At 56.4% G+C, this 18,704-nt stretch overlaps 3 protein-coding genes across 3 annotated transcripts; 1 reads left to right on the plus strand and 2 right to left on the minus strand.

The window, feature by feature from the left end:
- Positions 1-853: 853 nt before the first annotated feature.
- On the minus strand, positions 854-3,959 carry CHGG_04652 (uncharacterized protein; the record flags this gene model as incomplete). Its single annotated transcript, XM_001223865.1, has 4 exons — positions 854-1,192; positions 1,381-2,664; positions 2,714-2,853; positions 3,098-3,959. 4 exons carry the CDS (start codon positions 3,957-3,959, stop codon positions 854-856), a joined length of 2,625 nt encoding a protein of 874 aa, XP_001223866.1.
- A 992-nt stretch (positions 3,960-4,951) lies between these two features.
- CHGG_04653 (uncharacterized protein) lies at positions 4,952-12,533 on the minus strand (the record flags this gene model as incomplete). The annotated part of the gene is made up of 2 exons (XM_001223866.1): positions 4,952-8,305; positions 8,454-12,533. The coding sequence occupies 2 exons, from the start codon at positions 12,531-12,533 to the stop codon at positions 4,952-4,954; spliced, it is 7,434 nt and encodes a 2,477-aa protein (XP_001223867.1).
- Positions 12,534-15,810: 3,277 nt separating this feature from the next.
- Positions 15,811-18,006, plus strand: CHGG_04654 (uncharacterized protein; the record flags this gene model as incomplete). The annotated part of the gene is made up of 3 exons (XM_001223867.1): positions 15,811-17,574; positions 17,655-17,933; positions 17,989-18,006. The coding sequence occupies 3 exons, from the start codon at positions 15,811-15,813 to the stop codon at positions 18,004-18,006; spliced, it is 2,061 nt and encodes a 686-aa protein (XP_001223868.1).
- Between the last annotated feature and the right edge of the window lie 698 nt (positions 18,007-18,704).

The raw sequence follows: 18,704 nt of genomic DNA on the forward strand, positions 1-18,704 counted from the left end.
GGCCTTGCAATTGCCTTACATCGCCACCCACCGCACACCGTAGACATAGTTATATCCTTCCTGCATGTCTCGCCCGGCGAGGGGGCAAGCAATATATCCTACACAACCGTCGGGACCCCTGCCTCGACCTGCCTCAACCTGCAACGTCACTCCCGCAAGGAAGGAAGCACGGAAGCCAACCGGGAAAGGCGCAGCCACGGCAGCGACATGCGCACCGCAACCTTCCCCCCTCCCCCCCACACCAGCTTCCTGCGTCCCGTTTCCGCTGCCCACTCCTCGGGGCATCCCCAGGTAGGTAGCCAAACTGCATGCGGTACAACGGCGCCAGCCGCCAGCCGCCGCCCGCCCGGCCACACAGTCCCACAGCATGGGGTTGCCTGCCCCGCCCCTGGTGTGTGTATGTGTCCCCGCCCGCCGGAGACGGGGGAGGGAAACGGAGGAAAGGAATGAGAGACGAAACGAAACAAAGAGATGTCTCAAGAGCACACACCCTTGCTGTCTGTCCTCGAAGGAGAGATTGCTTTTCCCCCGGGTCTCACATCCATCTCGATCATCTCGATCATCGCGATCTTTCTGCATATTTTCGATCTTGTCATCCCACTACCAACCCCCCCCGGGGGGGCGGCAACCTCCCTGCCGCCCCAAACTCCCTCTCGTCGACCGACCAGGCCGGCTGCCTTACAACTGGCTCTGGACATCGGGATGCTCGTTATCGCCCGGCCAGCGAGCGTCAGGCCAGACATGGCGCATGGCTTCCCAAATGTGGCTGTGGAAAGAAAAAAAAATTCGGTGTTAGCAAAGGCGGCACATACACACGCAGAAATACTCCTTCTGTTTTCTTCTTTTTCTGTGTTCATGTTCCTCCAACCAAGGCGGGACCACAGCGCACACTGCCCCTTGCTTCGCGTTGTGTCGCGTTGCGTTGATTTAGAAATTTCGGGGTAAGGAAAGGAAACAAGAGGGAAAGAAGAGGTGAGACAGCAACAGCAACAACGACAACAACTAGACACAGACAAACGTACCTGACATGGATAATCTCGAGACCGTCCTTCACCTCCTGGGGAAGGTCCTTGACGTCCTTGCGGTTTTGGGCCGGCAGCAGCACCGTCTTGACGCCGGCGCGCAGGGCGCCAATCAGCTTCTCCTTGATTCCTCCGACGGCGGTGATGCGTCCGCGTAGCGAGATTTCGCCCTGTTGTGTTGTGAAACGAGCGGTGAGGGGTTTGTGTCAGCCTAACCGCGATCCCTCTCTCTCTCTGTGCGCGTGTCGTGTGTGCGTGTGTGTGTATGTGCGATAAAAGGAAAAAAGGGGAGGGGTTGGAACGGACGTAAGGGTTTTTTTTTTTTTTTTTTTTTTTGCGGAGGGGAGGGTTCACTTACGGTCATGGCCATGGTGGGCGGTACGGCTTTCCCAGAGAACAGGGAGATGAGCGCGATAGCTTGCGAAATGCCGCTGCTGGGCCCGTCTTTGGGGATGGAGCCCGATGGGCAGTGCACGTGAATGCTGCGGTCCTTCATGATGTTTTCAGTCGGGCCCTGCGTCAGACCCAGCTCGTAGGCATGCGCCTTCACCCACGTCAGAGCCACCTCGACGCTCTCCTTGAGGACGTCGCCCAGCTTGCCCGTGAGCTGCACTGTACCGGTGCCTGGCATGTCGGCTACCTCGATAAAGAGGATGCTGCCGTTGCCGCCGGAGCTGTAGGCCACGAGACCGGTGACAATGCCCGGCCGGCTGGTCTTCTCGGCAATCTCCTCTTCGAACTTTTCTATGCCGAGGAACCGCTCCAGGTCGTCGGCGCTGAGGCGCGGATTGTACTTCTCAGGGTGGCCCGCATCCTTGGCATCAGCGTACTCGACCGCTTTTCCACGGAGGACCGAGGAGATTTCGCGTTCGAGATTGCGGACACCTGCTTCGCGGGTGTACGACTCAATGATCTTGGAGACGACCTCCTCCGTGAAAACGACTTGGTCCTCGCTCAATCCGTTCACGCGGATCTGCTTGGGCACCAGATGCTGCATGGCGATGTGGCGCTTCTCCAACGTGGTGTAGCCGGGGAGATAGATGGTCTCCATGCGGTCGAGCAGCGGTGGTGGGATGGTGTCAAGACTGTTCGCGGTGGCGATGAACATGACCTTGCTCAGATCGATGGGAATGTTGACGTAGTGATCCGTAAATGAGTTGTTCTGCTCCGGGTCAAGCACCTCCAGCATTGCTGCTGACGGGTCGCCGTGCACGCTGGAGCCGCCTACCTTGTCGATCTCGTCGAGCAGGAAGACGGGATTGGCCACGCCCACCTTTTTCAATCCCTGGACGATGAGGCCGGGCATGGCGGCAACATATGTACGGCGGTGGCCCCGGATCTCTGCTTCATCCCTGACCCCACCTAGCGAGATGCGATGGAATTTCCTCCCCAGCGCAATGGCTACGGACCGCGCCAGACTAGTTTTGCCCACTCCCGGGGGGCCGATCAGTAAGAGAATGGGCGACTTGTCGACCATGCGCCTGCTTCTCAGGACCTCCAGCTTGGCGCCGTTGGCCTTGATCCTTTCGTCTGCGCTTGGGTCAGGTGCGGGAGCTTCTGTATTCTCCTTGCTTGCTGTCTCGACCGCACCAATTTCCTCCTCGGCCTTCTTGATCTGTGCATCAACATCATCGTTGATGGACTGCTTCAACTCTTAGGACGGCGAGGTATTCCAAGAGGCGCTTCTTCACCTTCTCGAGCCCGTAGTGGTCGTCGTCTAACTGCTTCCGCGCTCTGGCAAGGGTTTGAGGGCCCAGGCGGTCATCCGTAGTCGTCGTCCAGGGGATCTCGGCCAGGGTCTCGAGGTATGTCCGGGTGATGGCATACTCGGCTTGGGCGGGGTGGATTTTCTTCAAGCGCTTGATCTCCCGGTCGGCGACCTTGGCGGGCCTCGGGGGACAGTTTCGCATCGTCGAGTTTCTTTTGCAGCTCGTCCAACTCGTTCGTCTCCTCACCTGCCTCCTCTTCTGGGGGACCGCCAGACTTTCCCGGGTACCCCGGGGGTGGAAACATGCCCGTTCCCGGTGTGCCGATCTTGATGACGGGTGGCCTCGACCTGTTTGATCTGATTGTACCGTCGTTATCCTTCTTGCCCGAATCGGAGTCGAAGGGCAGCGTCGTGGTAGTTACTGTCATGATTTTGATGCTGTTCTTGATGTTGCCGACTTGGCGATCGAGCAGCTCGATAACTTTGGCAACGCGCTCCTTGACGTCCAGCAGGGCCAAAACCTGCAACTTCTCCTCGTAGGAACTCTCGACGATATTGGCCATGAAGTCGGCAAGGGAGCCCGGCTCCTTCTGCTTCGTGATGAAGAGGTCGAGCCGGCGGGCGAGCAAAGGCGACAGCCCGGGGGTGCCGCTTGAACGTGGGAGGACGGATGACAGCCTGAGGATGGCGACGAGCTCCCTCGACAGGAGCTTCAGATGCTGGAAGAGCTCCTCGAGCGTCGCGTCCGGACGTTTGCCATCTTCCTGGAAATATACCACCTTGCCCTCCAGGTACGCCTTGTCATGGTAGATCTTATCCACCCGGACGCGGGTAACACCCTCAACCAACAGTGTGAACTCCCCCGTGCCGCGCCCCTCCACGCCGGTTATTTTTGCCGCAACGCCCCAGCCAAAGAGGTCGGCCTTGGTAGCTTTCGCCGGGTCGACATCGGGGCGGTCGGGTACAGCGGCGGGGTTCTCGGCATTTTCGATCAGGAGCTGTCCGTTGGGGCTGAGGAGAGGGGATGCGAGGGGGATGCAGACAATGGGGACCGTATCGATACGGCCATTGGGTATTTTGGAGGCGGCGCGGGTGTAGACAGCGGCGAGCAGGGAAGCGATGTCGGGACGGTTGAAAGAAACGGCGACTCGCTGGACGACGCCCGGCAAGAGCACGCTGTCGCGGGGCAGTGTGATGACCGGTAGAGTCGCCGTCTGGGTACGGGCCATTTTGGAATCGTGGTTCGTGGTTCGTGGTTCGCAGTTTGTGGAATCGTGCTGTAGTATGTGATGCGATGGGCGTACCCAGTCGGGTCGAGGGGGGGAGTTGATGATTTCCTGGTGCGTTTGGGTTTGGTAATCGGTGATGGTATTAGTTAATCGGTATCGCGTGTATACAGAGTCCTTTCAGGTTGTTGTATTATTAGTTATTGTATTTGGTGCAGTTTCTTGATACAAGGTTGGGACCAAAACCCATCATCGAAGCTCAAAGAATGCCGGTGAAGCAGTGGCAGTTCAGCCAAGGCAAATGCAAAGAGGAAGGCAGCTTGTCATTGTTGGTCGTCGGCGCGAAGAGAAGCATGGGGCTGCTTCTACCGAGGCTCACGCGATTGGCGACGGGACTTGAGTGGTGGGCAAAGCACCGGGGCGCCGGGTTCTCATTGCCGGCGGCAAGATCCACGACCTCGGGAGGGGGGACAAAAAACCCCACAATACCCCGAGCCCCTGCACAGCTTTGCAACCATGTGATAGTGATAGTGATTGTGACCGTGATTGTTTACATTCGATGAAAGTGCGTTCAGAGGATTAAATTTATGAGACAATTCCAGAACATTGATTCATCCCATTAATTAATAACCTAGCATCTTAGCTCATCTACCCCCACCTCACTTATAACCACACACAGCTCTTGGCTTCGTTCACTGCATAGATGCATATCATTACCCCTGAACGAGCCCCTGACAAGAATACCCTGTTACCCCGGACATTGTACACCGACAAAGACGCCGCCAACAAGAACCCCCCAAATGTACGTATAATCGGCAACCATTCAACGTGGGGTCCAACGTAATCACGTTTTACAAACCCCATCAACTCAACATTCAACATGGAGAGACGCCATGCTATGCAACATTTACCCTTCTCCCAATCCCAACACCCACCACCATTCTTCCCCTCCTCAAATTCAAGACGATAGAAAAGAAAGCTCATCACAACTTGACTCAATGCCCCAACTGTAAAAAATCCCCCGCTCCCTTCAACCTCCCCCCCTGCTGCTGCTGGCCGCTGCCCGCCTGTTGAGGCGAAGCCGATAGCGACCCACCCCCTCCACTCGACGGCGAAGTCACAGTCACCGACGAAGCCGGGCCCGGCTGGTACTGGTACTGGCCCTGGCCCTGACCTGGATACTGCTGCTGCTGTTGTGGCGGATGAAAGGGAAACCCGCCATCGCGCGACCTGCCGCCGGTCATGCGACGCATGCGCGAGCGCGTGCCCTGCGTCAACGGCCGGATGACGTTCTCCAGGAAGAAGGAGCCGCCGCCGGGCCCGTCACCGTTGGCTGTGCTGGGCCGCTCGTCGTCGCCGTCCGAGAAGACATCCTCCGGGAACTCGTCGTCCGACGTGAAGTCGCCAGCTGCCGCCAGCTGCGCATGGTAGGAGGCGGGTGCGGAGGGGGATGTGATGGAGCGGGCGTGCAGGCCGGGCCGGTTGAGCGGGGTGATGGTGGTTGTGACGATGTTGTTGCCGTTGTTGGTTTGGTGGTTGTGGTTATGGTTATTGTGATTGGGTGCGCCGCTGCCACCGACGCCGACGTTGAAAGCACCTGGGTTCATCGTGTTGCTAGCCGCTCCTGCGCCTCCGCCTCCTTCACGCGGCATGTAAATGGGTCGGTCTGCGAATCCATTCTGAAAGGATGTGCTGCTGTTGTTGGACGCCTGGTGTAGAATGGGGAGGATCTGCTCGTCGTATAGCTGCGCGCCGGACTCGAACGTGTCTGGTGTGAACTCGGTGACCGTCCGCGACGATCGGCCGTCGCTCGGCGGGCTGGTTGACACGTCGTCGAAGAAATCGTCCAGGCTGTCGAGCTTCGAGAAGAGGTCTCCCATGGGTGCGTCCACTCGCCCGTCGTCCGACATCATCGTATCCGCCCTCTCAAAAGAACCCGGGAAGAACCCATATGGGAAATCGTCCGTGTGGAACTCCACCTCGGGCGTCATGGCCGGCTGCGCGACGACGCCCTCGTCGCTCTGACACATGTAGAAAGCAGCATGAATATTGGCCCGCGTCGAGTCCGTCTTGCGCGCAGGCATGGGAATCGCCCATCCTGACGGTTCCGGAATGCCGAACAGGCTCTGCGTGCGCTCATACTCCTTCCGGACCGCCTTGGATGTCGGCCGCGTCATGCTCATGCGGAGATGGTGCTTGTCCATGGACGACCCAGACATGGTCATGATGTTGTCCAGTACCTCCAGCGCTTCCATGCAGTACTCCGTCTGCAATAGTCGTAGGAGGGGCGAGATCATATCGGAGCCGTGGCTCGCAATCTCCGGTTTCTTCATGTCCACCTCTGGGATGATCGCGCGTAGGATTCTCATCGTCTTGATCTTAACCCATGACGTTCCGTTTGTGAGGAATCCCATCAGCATGGTGATCATTTGGCAATCCAGCGTGGGCAAAAACCGCTCCCTGAGCGCCTCGATCATTTGCGCGGCAAAGTCGCTCCCATCCGGATATCTGGCCCCTAGATAATTATCCAGCACCACAGACACGCTCGTCAAGCTCTGCTCGTCCGCCGCCGCCATGAGAATCTCCGCTGTTTGCACAACCCCGCGGTCGAGGAACTGTTGGTCGGCGGTGTGCAAAAAGTAGGGAAGGTTGGCAATGATTGTGAAAAACAGACGACTGTCATCGCCGACCAAGGAATCACTTGGTAGCTGGATAAGCCTCTCAAGAGTTTTCAGCGTCAGGTCATAACAGGCCGACGAGCGTAGGCCCTTGTAAAGTAACGGCTGCAGGCCCTCGAAAGGCCCATCCCACTTGGACGGCTGGCCATCGTACAGCAATCGCCGCACGGTGGGAGAATGGAAGTCAAGCTTGTTGAGAAACTCGTTGAGCATCTCGACTCCTTCAAGGAATTCGCACTCGTTGATGGACTCAAGACAGGCGCAGGTGGTCCAGAAGAGTTGTGGAAGAGCCAGAAGCTTGTCGGCATCGACCTTCACAATCAGCGTCTTGAGTGTGGTGAGTATTTCCATCGAGAATGTCTGGATCTCGGTGTCCTCATCTGCGATGGTGTTGGACAGACGGGCGAGCATGTCTCCGAGCATGTATTGATCGAGTGATGTCAGGATACACCTGAAGATCTGGAAGGACCGGCAGGCAAGGTGTCTGACTGGGCAGGAAGTCGCCCAGGTAAGAGAAAGTCTGCCCCATTGATCTTTGATGCCGGGGAAAGTGAGCTCGAACGTCTTGACGACCTCGGCTGTGAGATATTCCATGCTCGGGGGCACCTTGTTGTCGTGACCGTCCACCTTCCCGTTGCTGTCCTCGTAGCCCCACACGACGGACCTGTCATGGCGCCGGATAGCATCAACCAGACTCTCGATCCACTGCTTGGTGGTCGCCGGCGTGTTGTCGTCGATATTGGAGATGACAAGCTCGTGAATGAGATGCACCAGCATTTCGCGAGCCTGCTCCTGAACAAGCGGCGTGTAATGGTCCCAGAGCACCGTGACCACCTGCAATAGAACCGGGACGTTGTCCGCGGCGAGGCTAACAGGCGCCACCATAAGATCAACTAGGAGGATGAGAGACAGCTGGCCAAGGGAGAACCCAGCTTGCTTGGTACCGACAGGGAGAGCTTCCGAAAGATCTGCGCAGTAGGGGAGCACGTTGATGTCGGGAGGAGGCGGTATTGTCTCCCGCTTCTCGTTGGGCACCATGGCTTTGGGCGTGATCTGAAGCAGCAGGAACTCGATCACCCTGTTGCTCGGCGTGCTGTTGGTGCTTGCGAGGAAGACGACGATCTGCTTCGCGTACTCGACAAAATTTTGCTCTCGCCGCTCTAAGCACAGGGACATGATAAAGTCCAGGACCAGCCGCACATTTCCAGGATGCGGCCCCGTCGCCAACGCTTGCCAGAGCGCCTGTACCTCGTTGTGCAAAGCCGCGCTGGATTTGATTGTGATCTCGAGCAGGTTGGCAAGGAGAACATATGACTGTGCAATGGGCCCCCCATTCGGATCGACCTTGAGCTCGACGGCTTGGATCCACGGGAGGATAACGGCGATCACGTTCCTCTGAGCACCGGCTTGCTGATCCTTGAAATAGAACGTGAACTCGGAGAAAATGTGAAACGCCAGTTCCGTGTGTTGCTTTGCCAGCCGCTTGGATATTTCGAACTGGGCCAATTTATAGACCGCCTTGGTCTTGTCCGATATGCTGATGTCGAAATCCTGGATCTTGGAGCTCCGGGGTTGCGGCTGCCGTTCCTCGAGCGCTTTCAAGAGATGGGCGGCTCTTGACCTGATAGCACTCTGGTCATTGCCGAGCATAAAGAGGCAGAGGCCGAGGAGCTTCCAGAACGGAGTAGGGTAGTCGAGATGCTCTTGGAGTACCTCCGTTACCGCACTGAAGTAGCTCTCTAGCATCATCGGGGCCTCAGCAAGGTAACACCTCGAAATGCAATGCTCAAAGAAGATATGGGTATTCCTGATTATGGACTATCAGGTTCTTGAGGGCCATCTTGCCGATCACATTCATGCGATCGCTCCCCGAATTGAAGATGGCTTCAATCCAGGCCAGCATCCTTCGAACGTCGAACTGGAGGGATGCGCCGCTGTCTGTGGTGGCGCTGATGGGCCCGCCGCAGAGCGCCCCCATGGCGCTTAGCGCTGCCGTTCGCAGATTTCTTTTCTCGATCTCCATGGCTGCTGTGACGTTGCCACGCTCGCCCGCCGTCTTTTGGTCGATTATGGATTGCCTCATGTTGTTCTCCCTCTGCCGTATCTGTGGCTGGTTGGGGGAAAAACCGCACCAATCCTCCATCAGGGCAAACGCTGATTTCCGAGCTTCGAATGTCATCCACCGAGAGGGTTCTTTTGTCCGATTGATGCCTTCGAAAAGCTCCTCCATGAGGCCGCAGTAATGCCGTCGCAATTTCTGGAACTCCCAGTCCATTTGAACCTCGCCGTCCATTAGGAAGATCTTCAAATCTTTGGCATATGCGACTAGATTGTTTAGGACCCAGTCGTCCTGATAGACCTGGGGCTCACGCACGAAATGGGACGTGAGTTTGTACACATGAGTGATTTCGGTTCGCAGGATATCCATCTTGCGATTCCGCCGCGGACTGCTGTTCGTACGCTGGTGAATGCGTTGCCGCGCGTCATCGTTGCAGCGGGACACCTGCCCCTGAAGCTCTTCAAGCAGTGTGCGGTAAATGTGGATATTGATGGACCCCATGGCGATGACCACCGCCTCCCGAATGGGCGCAGACGAGGCAGAAAGCATGGGGTTCAGATACTTGAAGAGGGTCCTTGCTGAACCGATCTTTTCAGCCGCTGAAGACGACTTGGATCCCTTTCGACCGTGTTGGCCGTTCTGTGCTCCACTGGGCTGGGCGCTGCCAGGATCTGCGAGGGTGGTACAAGCAAAAACAAGATAGAGCTTCCACTGTTCTATGACAACCCCCGGATGCGTCGTCGGGGTCTTCCCCGTCATGCGAGCACTGCTGGGCTCCGCATAAAATTGGCCGCGGTGTTCACGCGGTGGCTCTGACAGTACCGTGATGACCTTGTACAACTGAAGTATCCGCTCGCAAATGAGATCACGGCTCAGTGTGATGGCGAAAGGGCACTTGTCGAAGGCGATGCGGATAAAGTTGGGGAAGATCTTGAACCACAATGTGGTATCGTACGAAACTTCGCTGGTGCAGAGCTCGACCAGGGCCCCTTGACTGTTTGTGTTTTGCATCCCTCGCTGCAGCCTGCTCCGCTCAGCTACGGAAAGTTGCTCATCGTTGAAACTCATGACCTGCATCGAGTCGTTCTCGAGAATGTCGATAAGTCTTGGGGTGTCCTTCTCGCGACCGCTAGGCTTCCTTAAGACGGCGTCAAAATCAGTGATCAGGCGCAGAACATTAACGGCGTAGAACCGCACGCTCCGAGATTGGGAGCAAAGGAAGAACAATCCGTGTGCTTCCACTTGGTCGACTTCTGCCCATACGCTCGACAGATCCAGTTTGATACTTCTCTTGTCAGCGACGCTGGATTCGCCGCTCTCATCTGCGGCGTTTTTGGTTTTCTGCTTGATCTCCTCGATCCAGATGTGAAGGAGCTCGATGTATAACTTGAGAGTCTTCTCGATGTGTCCCGGTCCCAGCATACCCCCATCCGACATGGTAGAGTAGCGGTCATCAAAGTTGAAGATGAAGCGCGCAAACCCCATCGTCACTTGATGAGCATGTGACTGGCGGGCAATGGCCTTGAGAGACTGCGCCGATGACTCTGCGATGTTGTGTTGGACATGCGCCGTTCCAGTGCAGAGAAGGTTGATGAGAGTGTTGAAAGGTATATCGGATGACAGACACCGCGGGAGGGCTTGAACAGCTACATGGAGGAGTTCGTAGAAGGCTTGTTTCTGGTCATGAGGGTTGGGGTGATCGTCCCGGCGCGCGAAGTTGAAGGTGTCGGTGATGGGTGTTTTGGGTCCTGGGCTGTTGAACTTTTCTATCTTGTCAAATTTCTCATCTAGAGCAGCCTGTCCGCCAAATGTGTTGTCGCAGATGATGCTGATCTTGCCAAGGATCTCGCAGAATCGGGAGTAGTAGTCCCTGACGTTCTCGGAGAGCGCGGAAACTGAGACTGGCTTCGACAGTCTCTCGCCGCCCGACAAGGCCGCCCAGGCAACGGAGGGAAGGTCACGCGGCGAACCAAAAACGGGCGACGTCGGGGGTACACGATCAGGGAAAGGAGGCGGGGGCGCATACGACTGCGGGAACGGAGGCCGGCCCTTGTCACCCTTTTCGAGGTCCGACATGATGGTGAGGAAGGCCCGGATCCCAACGACGATCCGGTCCGGGTCAAGCTGCTCGATCTTGAGCTCCTTGTTAGATGTGAAGAGGTCGGCATTGACCAGAGGGAAGATGATGGTTCGGAAGCAATACTCCGGGTGTTTATAACCAATGAATCTGATGATCTGAATCAGCGGGTCGATGATGGCATTGTCTGTGGCAATCAAGGTCCTCTTGGCATTGGGGAGAACGGTCTTCAAGATCTCGTCCAGCCTCCTGGTCATGCTCGAGGAGCTGTCGTTGGCGCGGTAGAGATAGGTCCACACGAGCCTCGAGATGACCTGCAAGCAGAGCGGCCGAGTGGAGCGGTCCTTGAGCCGCGGTTGTAGTGGGTAGATCAACTGCAGCCATTGACTAACAAACGTATCGGGCGGAGAGACGCACAACATGGTGGCGGTTAGGGGAAAGGTGCACTGCCAGTGGCGCGGTTTAACAAACATCTGCGCCAGCCGGGGTCCAACCGTGGCCAGCACTTCGTTCCACTTCGCATGCGCGATGTCGCTGTTGGTCGCCTTGGCGGCTATGGGAAGCACGAGCATCTCGAAAACCTGGCAGAAGGCCGATTTTACCTTGGGTCCGTGGGAGCGGCTGAACAGCTTCCCGAGGGTGGCCAGAAACTCACAGGACCGGTCCCAAGCATCCTCCGGGGAGGTTTTTATGCGGAGATGCTTCATCCCTCCCAGCACGAGTTCCATCTTGCTCTCAAGATCCCGAGGTGACGAGGACGGGGCCTTGGCATTTAGCTCTTGCAACGAGCGGTCGAGATCGGCAGTGAAGCGGTCGGTCACGGTGGTGAAGCTGATCTCGCTCATGACGCCCATGAGCTGGGCGAAGAGATTCCAATTAGACAGTTTCAAGGGCGAGACCATGAGTTGTTCAGTATCGGAAATCTTGAGCTGGCCGAATATAATGTTCTCAAGCTTGTCCTCCATTTCCGGAGTGATGGAAGCGAGCGTGCTCTGCGCCCACACCTCGAGGAGGACGCGGCAGAGCACGTAAATGGAGACGGTCGAACGGCGCTCGGCCTGGGCAACGTATTCTTGCTTTGCAGCTAGCGACATCTGGCCGCCGGGGTGAGTCTCTGGGGCGGCGCCCCCCGCGGCCGGCTGCATCGGCTCTGTGTTACGCCTCTGCAGCGGTCCGGGAGGAGGAGGGTAGACCCGCGACTGCTGGAGTTGGGTCCGGGCCTCGTTGGCCGCGTCGCTCTTGCTTTTTCTCCAGAGCATCATCGAGTCAATCAGCGGTCTGGGCTTTTGCTTAGCTATGTGGCCGAGGGCCACAATGAGCTGGTCAAAGCCGGGGTCTCTCCCGGGTCCGCATATCTCCTCTACATGTGGCTCTGGCTCGAACGGGACGGTGATGCATTCGTTCAACTTCTCCTCCGCCTGCGCGATGAAGGACGTGAACAAGACATGGAGGGCGTATTCGCCAACGGTCTTTTGCTCGTCTTTGTGGCGCGAAGAGTGCGAGTGGTGATGCGCATGGTCGCGTCGGGACTTGCCACTGTGCCTCCTCTCCATCTTCCCTCGCGCAGGTATCTGACCACCGATCTCGCCGGCGGCGGCTGAGGAGGACCGTTCGGGAACATTGTTGGGCATCGACCCGAGGGTGGTTCCGGAAAGTGCGGTCGCGGGCCGTGGCCCTAGCGAGGAAGCATCGCTGTCAAGGCGTGGGAAAGAGTGCATTTCTGCCCTGTCTGGGGTGAGGCCAGCCCCGGCCGCAGCAATCATTTGTGGGCTAAGGGGACTGGAGGAGGAACTGGCGAGGCTCCCGTTCCTAGAATGATGGATGCCAATGCCATGGACGATGGATGTTTGGCGATGGTGTCCGTAGGTGGATGCTTTGGGGTCTACAACGCGCTCTATAACGCCCCCGAGAGCGCTTCGCGACGGCACATGCGATCGTGGCGGCGGCAGCTGTGTAATGAGGTCGGGGCGCTGAAGCTTTTCTAAGGACGACTCGCGCGAGTGGGCAACACTTCGAGAGCCCAAGCCTACCGGGCGTATCGTCTTCTGCCAATCGTCCTCATCCTCCTCATCAAGTCGAGAAACCGTGTGAGGCGAGAACTTCAAGGGCTCGTGATCCGGCAACGTCGTCTGAGACGGAGCTATGTTGGTCAGTATGGCAAAGTCTGCGAAACATCAACCAACTTCTCCCATCATGGCTAGCCGCATCCTATGGAATCGGGCAGAGCGTAAAACCATGTGGGGTACAGTTGAAACCGCACGGAGACGGAGGCGGCGGCGGCGATATTAGCGAGTGACTCGGGCCGCGTGGCAGCGTCACAAGCCTTTACCCAGTAGAAAAGGGGGGGGGGGGGGAAGGGGGCGAGGGTTGTATCGTCTGAAGTTCGGCGATTCAATCGCTTTGCAGGGAGGCGACAAAATAAAAATAAAAATAAAAATAAATCGAACAAAATGCATCGCGACTCACCCATTTTTCAGAAACCACAGCTCGCATGATCCTCCTGATCGTATGCAATCACAATACCGCAGGATCTTGACAAAAATGCACAAGAGGGATGCGGCTGCAAGACAGGCACAACGCCAAAGGTTCTGTTTAACTTTTGACTCGGCGCGCTTCGAGACGTTGAGGTGCTGCCCACCGGAACATGGGAGCCTCAGGGGTCCGAGACTGTGGGCCAATGAGCACTCACACGGACTGACCCGCCCTTACACAGGGCTCACAACAGCCGGCCAATCATCACGCCATCTCCAATTACCCCAGTTTACGGACGTTCCAGGTGACAGCTTGACAGTAAAGAAAATCATGGGAACATCAAACATCAGGATAATATCGACTAGTTATATATATATGGGTGTATGCCTGTGATTAGACCCATGTGTTGACACTCCAAACCGCACTTCCCGCGTCCTCGTGTACCCCAAAAAGCATAGGCAATAAATAGCGTTGTGGGGTTTCACAGCAAACAAAACAGCCAGCACAGTTTTTACATTATTATTCCATCCAAAAGAGTCCATCAAGTATCCCTTGTGGTGTAACAAGGGATGGCCATCTCCTCGACATGATGTCAGGCTCATGCGCCCCAGAGGGAAGACATGTGCGCAGGTGACCTCATCCATCTCCATGCCTCAACACCTGAATCGTATCCTACTCCACATCTCCTGAGTCCGTCGCCGTGGGACGAACATGAAACCAAGAGTCGACTCCCGAGGGGTCTTGCCGGGGGGACACGCCCGGGATGATCCCGAATTCTCGGGTACCTCTCCTTCTCGTCACCTACTACATACGATAGTCACATACGACGCGCAAGCTCACTTATGATATCACGTCACTGGGGCGCGGCCTTGTGAAAAGCGCACTTTAGTCGAAATTTCGACAAGGCCATGCATGGCATTGGGCTTTGCGCAATAAACACCCATGCAACTGACGAAAAGGCGACCATCGGCCGAAACAATGAGAGGAAGTGAAGTGGCCAGGTGTCGGCTGCCATGCTGCATCGCATGCCCCACCGATCTCTACCGCCGGGTTGCGGTGTGGGGGTCGGAGTTGTTGCGGAGAGGGTTTCCGGTTTCCATCTCCTTCCCTCGCTGCGTTGTTCTCAAGCCGAAAACGCGGAACTCCAAATTCTCAACCCAGCAGCCTACCTCCGGGCTTGCTTGGCGTTTGTTTCCCCGCTCTGTCACCCTCAAACCGCCGGCGAGTCGTGGTAACTTGTCGATGAAATCTGCGAGAGCCCTGAGTTTTGAGTCTTAAGCAAGGGTCGGGTTTCTCCAACCGATCGAAGCCATCGAATCAGTTGGAATGACGGCGGCCCGCCCCTGGACTGTTTAGCCCAATTTGGGGTAAGTGGGGCTGCCTGGCTCCTCAACATTTAGACTACACAATAATGACCAGGTGTCAAAGAATTGTCTATTATCAGACGAGAAGAGGAGGGGAGATAAATAAAACCAAAAATTCAGATGGAACGCATGTGGCCATTTGATGATATCTGGATTTTACCACAGCCCAGGAACTACCTGGATATGGCCGAGGTGAAATCGGTAACTTTTCGCATGCCAACGGAGTCAATCTATGCAGTCGCACAGTCCATCTAGAAACTTAAACGCCAGACGTTCGGAGTCGTATTCGGGTTCCGTCACGCAGGCATGACATTGACAGGACTCTCTCTAGTTAACTTTCTTGAGAATTTCATCCGCACAAATCTTGAATGAAGCGGATATCTTTTGTATGTATCTTGACAGAAAAATAACCAGAACTCCTCCCTTCATCTCCCCTGCCCACCCAAAGAACTCAGTTCGAATGTCTCCGATGGGGGGACAGACTCGGCTTGCGTGGAAGCAAACTTTGAAGGCAGACGAATTACCTTATAAGGTATCGAGGAACTGTGGGGTCAATTGTAAATCCCCTGCCGCGCCTCCATCCGCTGCGAGAAACACTGCACGGTCAGCAGGCCGTGCTTGGCAAACCTGCCGGGCTGACGGTGGTGCCACGGAGAGCGAGACTACCCGGCCGGGGGTTCCAGGTTGCATGTGCGGTGTGGCCTATCTGTCGATAAGTGCAGCGTGCAGTGCTGCGAAGGCGGCCGCGGATCCTGGTTGAAATTTCCAGATCTTCTTGACCTCACCCCCTTTTCCTTCGCCCTTTCCGATTCTTGCTTCCCTTTTCTCTCCACATTCCCGCGCATTCTCGCCGGTTGTGTCCTCGCATTCTTTTCACCAATCGCGCGTGGCGACCTTGCAATTCCGCGACGCCCGCAGTTTTTTTTTCTCCGCCGCGTGTATTTGCTTCGGCTTCAACTTTGGCGACGCCACGCCGATCCGTCCGTATCCATTTTTACGGCTAACGTTTTCCCGCGGACCATCTCGGATCCGGTCTCTGGGAACGCAGACCCTATGCTCTTAGAGACACGGTCTTCACTGGCTGCGTCTCTGTCGTCGCTAACGAGAGCTCTCGTGTTTGTGATTTGAGGCTGCTTGTCCGTCACGGATCTGTGCAGCCCAGCGCATCCCAAACTCGCCGAGACCATCCTTCTCCTCCGCCGCCATGGCTGAACTCGACACGTTGGACGTTATCGTCCTAGCCGCCATCTTCCTCGGGACGGTGGCCTACTTCACAAAGGGGAAATACTGGGCCGTCACCAAAGATCCGTATGCGAGCTCCTTCGCCGGTGCCAATGGTGCTAAGGCGGGCAAGACTCGCAATATCGTCGAGAAGATGGAGGAATCGGGCAAAAACTGCATCATCTTCTACGGGTCACAAACAGGTACCGCTGAGGATTACGCATCGAGACTAGCAAAGGAGGGCAAGAGCCGCTTCGGCCTCGAGACCATGGTTGCTGATTTGGAAGACTACGACTACGACAACTTGGATGCTGTCCCCAGCGACAAGGTCGTCATGTTCGTCCTCGCGACATACGGCGAGGGTGAGCCCACGGATAACGCAGTCGATTTCACCGAATTTATCACCGGCGAGAGCCCGTCCTTCACTCTCGACAACGACCCTCCCCTTGGTAACCTCAACTACGTCGCATTCGGCCTGGGTAACAACACGTATGAACACTACAACTCCATGGTCCGCAACGTCGACAAGGCTCTGACGGCCGCCGGCGCCCATCGCATCGGAGAAGCAGGCGAGGGCGATGATGGCGCTGGCACCATGGAAGAGGACTTCTTGGCTTGGAAGGATCCTATGTGGACGGCTCTGGCTGAGAAGATGGGTCTAGAGGAGCGCGAGGCCGTTTACGAACCCATTTTCGGCATCACTGACAGGGAAGGTCTTACTCGCGACGCCCCCGAAGTCTACCTCGGCGAGCCCAACAAGACGCACCTCGACGGAACTCCCAAGGGTCCCTTCAACGCCCACAACCCGTACATTGCCCCCATTCAGAAGTCCACCGAACTGTTCAGCGTCAAGGATCGCAATTGCCTGCACATGGAAATTGATATCAGTGGCTCCAACCTGAGCTACCAGACCGGTGATCACATTGCGGTTTGGCCTACCAACGCCGGCGAGGAGGTTGACCGTTTCTTGGAGGTCTTCGGTCTTGGCAGCAAACGCCACAACGTTATCAGTGTTAAGGCCCTCGAACCGACTGCCAAGGTGCCTTTCCCGACCCCAACGACCTTCGACGCCATCGCCCGCTACCACATGGAAATCTGCGCTCCGGTCTCCCGCCAATTCATCGCCACTCTCGCCGCCTTCGCCCCCGACGACGAGTCCAAGGCTGAGATGACCAAGCTCGGCAACGACAAGGACTACTTCCATTCCAAGGTTAACGCACACTGTCTCAACATCGCTCGTCTTCTCGACGTCGTGGGCAAAGGCAAGAAATGGTCTAACGTTCCGTTTTCTGCTCTCATCGAAGGTGTCACCAAACTGCAGCCCCGCTACTACTCTATCTCGTCGTCCTCTCTGGAGCAGCCCAAGTTGATCTCCATTACTGCGGTGGTCGAGTCGCAAAACCTCCCGGGCCGTGGCGACCCCTTCAGGGGTGTCGCGACAAACTATCTCCTGGCCCTCAAGGAGAAGCAGAACGGCGACCCGAACCCCAACCCCTTCGGACTAACGTACGAGATCACCGGGCCCCGCAACAGATTCGACGGCATTCACGTCCCGGTCCACGTCCGTCACTCCAACTTCAAGCTTCCCTCGGACCCCACAAGACCCGTGATCATGGTTGGCCCTGGTACCGGTGTCGCCCCGTTCAGAGGGTTCATTCGTGAAAGGAAGAAGATGGTTGAGAACGGCCAGGCTGTTGGAAAGACTATCCTCTTCTTTGGCTGCCGGAAAGTCGACCGAAGACTTCTTGTATAAGGAGGAGTGGGAGGTACGTTTCGAACAATCCCACTCGATCCGCAATTGTTACAATTTTCTAACCTTCTCCACAGGAAGCTAAGCAGGTGCTTGGTGATAAGTTTGAGATTGTCCTCGCCTTCTCTCGTGAAGGGTCCAAGAAGGTTTACGTTCAACACCGGTTAAAGGAGCGTGCTAAGGAGGTCAACGAGCTATTGCAGCAAAAAGCCTATTTCTATGTCTGCGGTGACGCCGCCAACATGGCTCGCGAGGTCAACACCGTCCTAGCGCAGATTCTCTGTGGGGAGCGCGGCATTCCAGAAGAAAAGGCTGAGGAGATTGTCAAGCAGATGCGGGCAACGAACCAGTACCAGGTACGTTTTGCGACTAGCCGTCCGAGCCGAATTGGTTTGCTAACCGCCAAAACAGGAGGACGTTTGGTCCTAGACGAATATGCTTATCAGTGGGATTTATGCTACTGTGTAAACGGCGACGGCGCTAAGGTCAGGGCAGCGTTAGCAATTCAGCATCCGGCGTGCTTCTGGGATAGATGAGAGTTTTGTTCATGCTGCATCGGTTTCGCTGTCGGCTGGTTTTTTAGAATAATGTGTCTTTTCTCCTCCCTGTACACCCGCCAGGTTCGGCATCATCCCTTCGAGGACGCATGTGCTTCTAACTCTTCTCCGTACTACGACATGAATGAGACTATCTTAACCAGATCTGTCTCAGGTATTTCGCCCTTGGCCGGGACGGGCGAGCAGGCGGGCGATGTCGGGTGTGTAACTAGGTGTGTTCCACTCGCCCCTCGAACCGTGACTGGCCTTGAGTGCCCCGCTTGTTCTCTTCTCCAAGTCCCACTCTCACTTTCGTCTCCCCCTTTTCCGACCTTCCCGGAGCGGGGGATCTCCCGATTTTTAACGTCGGCATCTTGGGATACCCTTGCTCTGCGAACAGACCTGGCTGCATGTTTCCCCGGTGTCTTGTCTCGGAGCTCTGGTCCCTTCTTGGCATTGACCGCAATGTTGCCCGCCGGGTGACGGCGTAGCAGAAAGAGAAGGGGAAACCTATCCGAAGATCGTGTAGCCCATGAGAAAGTTCGTGTTTACGCTTTGTAGTGAATGTCAAGCTTTCGGTCGTTTATGTTA

Source organism: Chaetomium globosum, genomic scaffold (genome assembly GCF_000143365.1).
Source record: "Chaetomium globosum CBS 148.51 scaffold_4 genomic scaffold, whole genome shotgun sequence".
NCBI classification, from domain to species: domain Eukaryota; kingdom Fungi; phylum Ascomycota; class Sordariomycetes; order Sordariales; family Chaetomiaceae; genus Chaetomium; species Chaetomium globosum.